A 6,874-nucleotide genomic window follows, 5' to 3' on the forward strand; every position below is an offset into this window, starting at 1 on the left:
GGACACTGTACTCTTTTAAGAGTGGGGTGACAGAATTTCTCTAGATAATTAGTAGTAAGTTAGAAAAATGTTAACTTTGTATTTTTGTTTTCATAGTTGTGTAGTATTTTAGTAGCTCCTAAGAAAAATCGAAAGAAAAAAGTAGAAAAATTGGACTTTCTGTCACAACCCAAATTAGAGGGCCCCGACGGGCACCCGGTGCCTATTCAACCGAGCACCACGTACGTTTATTCTATAAGACTCGTCACGGCCATGATAGGCCACAGTTATTTATATAATTAATAATATTAGAACTTAACTCACATATCTAATTCAAAAATATTTATATAGATACATAGGGGCCGACAAGGCCATTGACATATCATTCCTAAAGCTGTACACAGGACACTATCTGCAAAACCTCTAAGAAAACATGATCATAATATATAAGTTGGGACAGGGCCCCCGACATCTTCATAAAACAAAGTAACATATATAGAATGTGACTCGGTAATACTCCAGGAAGATGTGGAGCTCACCAACCAAAAGTTGATATTTGGAGGCAGCCTACAGTGGATGGTACTCACCTCACCTATCGACACCTCCATGGCATGAAACACAGCTCTCCAAGAAAATGGACGTCAGTACGAAGAATGTACTGAGTATGTAAGGCAGAAATGAAACATAATAATAATAATAAGATACTATCTCGAGGAGAGATAAGAGTCAACATATAACTTCTGGCTTGCCGCTGAGGGGCGTAACATGTAGAATAAAACCCATTCGTATATATAAATAAGACTACAACCTAGTAGTTCTGATTACATCATTCTCGTAGCATTAACTGCTCAACTGATCAGTGGTAACTGCCCGACCGGTCGACGCACGGTGATAAATGTATGACTGCCCAACCGGTGGTAAATAATGATACATAACTGTCCAACTGATGGTAACTGCCCAATAGGCCGTAGCCCGGTGGTAAATAAAGATGCGTGATTGTCCAACCGGTCATAGCACGGTGGTAAATATATAACTTCCCTTTCGGCCATAGCTCGGTGGTAAATATGTAACTGCCCAACATACAAGTCGTACACAAAAATGTCATCCTCCAAGAGATTATATAAACTCATTAAGCAACTTTGGTGTGCTTCTTTTCCCGAATCTTCCTCCTTTCCATCTATTGATTTGTCCACTTGCTTTTGTCAATTCTATTCGTCACTTAGGTCCACCCCTCCCCCCTCCGTCTATGCCTTAACTTTCTATGTTCTCATATTGCAGAAGCAATCAAATAGAATCTATCATTAAACACCATTCAAATTTTAAGCATTTCAAAAATGCATTTTGGGATGGCTTCTATAGGACCTAAGATCTACTTCAATATACTGAAAGTGTTCAAATACTATATAACAATTTATCCATTATTGGAAATTATGGATATCAAGATAAGAAATGCAAAGCAAAAGCAGATTTTATTGGTTATATATAGTTGATGCTTTATAGGTCTAATACGTCACAAATACCCACAGTCAATATCCAAGGTAGGATAAATACGACAATCAATGATACACAAAAAAAATATACTTTGCTAAGAGTAGAAACACATAGAAAATAGCATTACGTTTACGTATTGTTACTTGGATAATGCCAAAAGAAAGAAGGGATAGTCTCAACATACCTGGAGTAGGAAAAATCTATATAATATTCTTGAAAAAGATTGCATCGTACTCCTTTATAACCGTAAAATTTTACGTTTCCTACGGTTCTAACAATTCTCGTTGGAATTGTTTGCAAGAATTTCTTGGTAGCTTTTTTTTTTCAGTTGAAGCCTAACGTTGTTTCTTGAATAAGCCTAGGTTTGAAAGACTTTCACTTCTTTATTAATTACTCCCTATCCAAGAATGAACCAAGCTTTTTAAAGAAACCAAATCTTATCTACACTTTTTGATTTTTACACGTTAGATGGCCACTAGTCATTATATGACTACTTAGTCATTAGCTTTGAGGTTCCTTGCTGCCACCTGTTATCCTATAATTTAATAATTAACTAGGTAATGTCCGGCTACCCTATAATTAACCAATTATCCGCATAATTTAGTGTTTACCGTGAAAATGGTAATAACAATTAATCTCAAGATAATCTTATCCCTGAGTCTACATCAATTAACTGAAGACGAAACTTTTAACGTACGAAAATGCGAGATGTAACATCCTTCCCCCCTTAGAAACATTCGTCCTCGAATGTTTAAACTTGAAAGATATACATATCAATATATTATAAATATATATCTTCCCCGGCTAAACTCCAATGAAACAAATATCATGCTCTCACGTGGTCAGGACGTCGGCCCTCCCTAAAACTACTTCCTAATCCATTCGTCACATATGATTCTGTTAATCTATCTTCTAGGTGCTTACACATATTGGTTGTAATCTTAATAACCGAGTTCATGCTTTGCTTTCAATCTATCCTTGAGCCTTGGTTTCCCTTAACCCTTCAGACGTAATGCCAACTTACTCTTACATTAATCATATTAACTGGACAATTTTTGTTAATAAGATCAAACATTACCAATAATCACAATACCTGACACATCATCCGGTGTAGCCTCTGGGTCCTGATGACCTGCCAAAGCATATATACGGTTTTGACTACCGCCGGAGCTAGATGCTCCACCCCTGCCTCTACCTCTACCAACTGATGCTTGAGGGCCTCGCTCTTGAGGGCGTACTGAAGAAGAGGAGACTGTTATAGATCTGGTGAGCTGAACCATCCCGCTTTTGCCATTTATAGGACAATCCCTCATGTAATGACTAGGGTCTTCGCAGGTATAGCATACATTATACCCCTGACGACATTGTCCAGAATGAGCTCTACCGCATTGACTGCACCGTGGAGGAGGCGCCCTCATTTGCACTGAATCCCTCCGATTCTGAAAACCCAAAATTCTCGAGCCCTGACCTGACTCAGAATAGACAGATCCCTCATAATATGACTTTTGTAACTGTTGGACACTTTCAACAGGGTATGGTGACATAGGATCGCTCGAAAAATCCTCAGGTCGCCTAGCAGACCTAGCCTTCTTACGCTGACCCTTATCACAATTCTCATATTGTTATCATTTCCGATCTTCTAAATTTTGAGCATAAGCCTGGATGCAGGAAATATCCATACCATCGAGCAGAGAAGCCGTGAATCATTTATTAATCAGGTGTGGCCCAAGTCCTACCACAAACTGATGCACTCGTCACTCATTTCAGCCACAATCGAGGGGGCATACCTCGCCAAAGAATCAAACTGGAGGCTATACTCCCACACACTCATATTCCCTTGTTTAAGAGCTAAGAACCAGTCTACCCTTGCCTGAAGAATCTCTGCCGGTAAGTAATGACGCAAGAAAGCCCCTGAGAACTCTTTCTATACCGCTGGAGATGCATTTGTCCCTTTAGACGATTCCCAAGTTTCATACCACTGAACCGCAACATCCCGCAATCGGTATGAGGCCAACTCTACTGACTCAGTGTTTGATGCATGCATTACCCTCAAGGTCCTCTGCATCCTATAAATAAAGTTTTGCGGGTCCTCATCCTTGTTGGATCCGGTAAACACTGGAGGGTCCAGGTTGATGAAGTCTCGAACTCTCGCGCTAATAACCCTGTTAATGTGACCAACACTTGTACCTACCTGGCGCTGAGCCTGAGCGGCTACTAATCTAGTCAACAACTGTACTGCACTCCACATATCCATATCTTCATCCTGAACAATAGGTGGAGGTACTGGGTTCCTCCTCATCTCCTCGGGTGCTGACAAAATTGGAGAACTATGCGAGGGTGTTGTATTTCCCCTCGGGGCCTTACTCTGGCCCTCAATAGACATTGGTACTCTACTCATGCCCTCATTTGCCACTACTTTACCCTTCCGACTAGCCATAGCGTTCCTGGTCATAGGCATTGCTGCATATATAAAACAAGTCAAAGGTCAAGGGCTTTATTCCCTATGACTCTACTCTATTGCACGATCTAATATCAAGAAAGAAGGGTAACCGGTCCCTAAATGCCCTATAGTTTCTTGCTTATATAACGTGGTACACAACACATTTATAAACAAGACTCTACTAGACACCGCTTGCAGACAACCCTAGGATAGAACTGCTCTGATACTACTTTGTCATAACCCAAATCAGAGGGCCACGAAGGGCACCCGGTGCCTACCCAACCGAGCGCCACATACTTTTTTATTCTATAAGACTCGCCACATCTATGATAGGCCACAATTATATATATAATTAATAATATTAGAACTTAACTCACATATCTAATTCAAAAAGATTTATATAGATATATAGGGGCCGACAAGGCCGCTGACATATCATGTCTAAAGTTATACACAGGATACTGTCTGCAAAACCTCTAAGAAAACATGATCATAATATATAAGTCGGGATAGGGTCCCCGACATCTTCATAAAACAAAGTAACATAAATAGAACGTGACTTGATAATACTCCAGGAAGATATGGAGCTCACCAACCAAAAGCTGATATATGGAGGCAACCTACAGTGGATGGTCCTCACCTCGCCTATCTACACCTGTGTGGCATGAAACACAGCGCCCTGGGAAAAGGGATGTCAGTACGAAGAATGTACCGAGTATGTAAGGCAGAAATAAAACATAATAATAATAATAATAAGATACTATCTCGAGGAGAGATAAGAGTCAACTTATAACTTCTGACTTGTCGTTGAGGGGCGTAATATGTAGAATAAAACCCATTTGTACATATAAATAAGACTACGATCTAGTAGTTCTGATTACATCATTCTCGTAACAATAACTGCCCAACTGATCGGTGGTAAATGCCCGACCGGCCAACGTACAGTGGTAAATATTTGACTGCCCAACCGGTGGTAAATAATGATACATAACTGCCCAACCGGTGGTAACTGTCCAACCGGCCATAGCCCGATGGTAAATGAAGATATATAATTGTCCAACAGGTCGTAGCACGATGGTAAATATATAACTGCTCAACCGAACGTAGCTCGGTGGTAAATATCTAACTGCCCAACATACAAGGCGTACACAAAAATGTCATTCTCCAAGAGATTATATAAACTCATTAAGCAACTTTGGTATACTTCTTTTCCCGAATCTTCATCCTTTCCATCTATTGATTTGTCCACTTGCTTTGTCAATTCTATTCGTCACTTAGGTCCACCCCTCCCCCCTCCGTCTGTGCCTTAACTTTTTATGTTCTCATATTGCAGAAGCAATCAAACAGAATCTATCATTAAATACCATTCAAATTTTAAGCATTTCAAAAATGCATTTTGGGATGGCTTCTATAGGACCTAAGATCTACTTCAATATACTAAGAGTGTTCAAATACTATATAACAATTTCTCCATTATTGGAATATGGATATCAAGATAAGAAATGCAAAGCAAAAGCAGATTTTATTGGTTATATATAGTTGATGATTTATAGGTCTAATACGTCACAAATACCCACAGTCAATATCCAAGGTAGGATAAATCTGACAATCAATGATACACAAAAAAAATATACTTAGACATGCTTAAATGTTACTTTACGGAGATGAATAACGTAGACATCCTTAATTGCGAAGAGTACAAACACTTAGAAAATATCATTACATTTATGTATCGTTACTTGGATCATGCCAAAAGAAAGAAGGGATAGTCTCAACATACCTGAAGTAGGAAAAATCCGTATAATATTCTTGGAAAAGATTGCACCTTACTCTTTTAGAACCATAAAATTTTACGTTGTTACGGTTCTAACAATTTTCGTTGGAATTGTTTGCAAGAATTTCTTGGTAGCTTTTTTTTTCCAGTTGAAGCTAACGTTGTTTCTTGAATAAGCCTAGGTTTGAAAGACTTATACTTTTTTATTAATTACTCCCTGTCCAAGAATGAACCAAGCTTTTTAAAGAAACCAAATCTTATCTACACTTTTTGATTTTTACACGTTAAATGGCCACTAGTCATTATTTGACTACTTAGTCATTAGCTTTGAGGTTCCTTGCTACCAGCTATTATCCTATAATTTAATAATTAACTAGGTAATGTTCTGCTACCCGATAATTAACCAATTACCCGCATAATTTAGTGTTTACCGTGAAAATGGTAATAACAATTAAACTTGTTAATGGGACTCTATAAATACATGAACTATTTTTATACTAGTTGTTAAGCAGTTGATACTGGATATGTGAAGGTAAAAAATGAAATGCGAGCTAAAATGGAATTATAATCGAACCGAGGGTTTAGCTATTCGGGCCTCAGACTGGCCGATGAGGGGACTCGAGGTCGATGCCTGGGCTCGGGCTCGAGCTATCGGGGATAATCGGGAAAGGCTAATAGTTAGGATATGATTAAGGGAGGCTCTTTATAGCCAATGACAATCAATAAATGAAGAACAAGTATGAACGTAATAAATGAAAGTAATAATATCGAGGGAGTGTATGAGAAAGCAAAGAGAGCGTTCTTCTATATTTCTTGTGAAGCGGATGGAACAACGGGGTTTACAAAAAGTGCCAAGGATCCCTATTATATTGGAGGAGAAATCCCAACATAGTACAAAATGCATGAATTATAAAGGTAAAGGGATGGGACAACTAGATAGCACTAGACTCTGTCAATATCAGCTATGTGCCTTGGGACCTCCCCCCTCCCCTATTATATGCACTGCCTCCCGGGGCCAAAACCCGGCGGCTCCCGAAGGTGGGTCTCGACCTCGACTTCAAATCCTTGAGAAGCGTGTTCACTAGGCGACCTAATGACAGGGAAATCGGGCCCCCGATTTTACCACATACAGATAGTCTCCGCGTTTCTTAGAGTGAAAGTGATTAGAAACGACCTTGAATTTCTTCCTC

The 6,874-nt window shown here is 39.3% G+C and overlaps 1 protein-coding gene across 1 annotated transcript; it reads right to left on the minus strand.

Moving 5' to 3' along the window:
* Positions 1 to 2,537: 2,537 nt before the first annotated feature.
* On the minus strand, positions 2,538 to 3,907 carry LOC104245878 (uncharacterized). The gene is made up of 2 exons (XM_009801576.2): positions 3,401 to 3,907; positions 2,538 to 3,071 (listed from the first exon to the last, which is right to left on the minus strand). Exons 1-2 carry the CDS (start codon positions 3,905 to 3,907, stop codon positions 2,538 to 2,540), a joined length of 1,041 nt encoding a protein of 346 aa, XP_009799878.2.
* Between the last annotated feature and the right edge of the window lie 2,967 nt (positions 3,908 to 6,874).

The sequence above is a fragment of the Nicotiana sylvestris genome, chromosome 9, assembly GCF_000393655.2.
Source record: "Nicotiana sylvestris chromosome 9, ASM39365v2, whole genome shotgun sequence".
Taxonomy (NCBI): domain Eukaryota; kingdom Viridiplantae; phylum Streptophyta; class Magnoliopsida; order Solanales; family Solanaceae; genus Nicotiana; species Nicotiana sylvestris.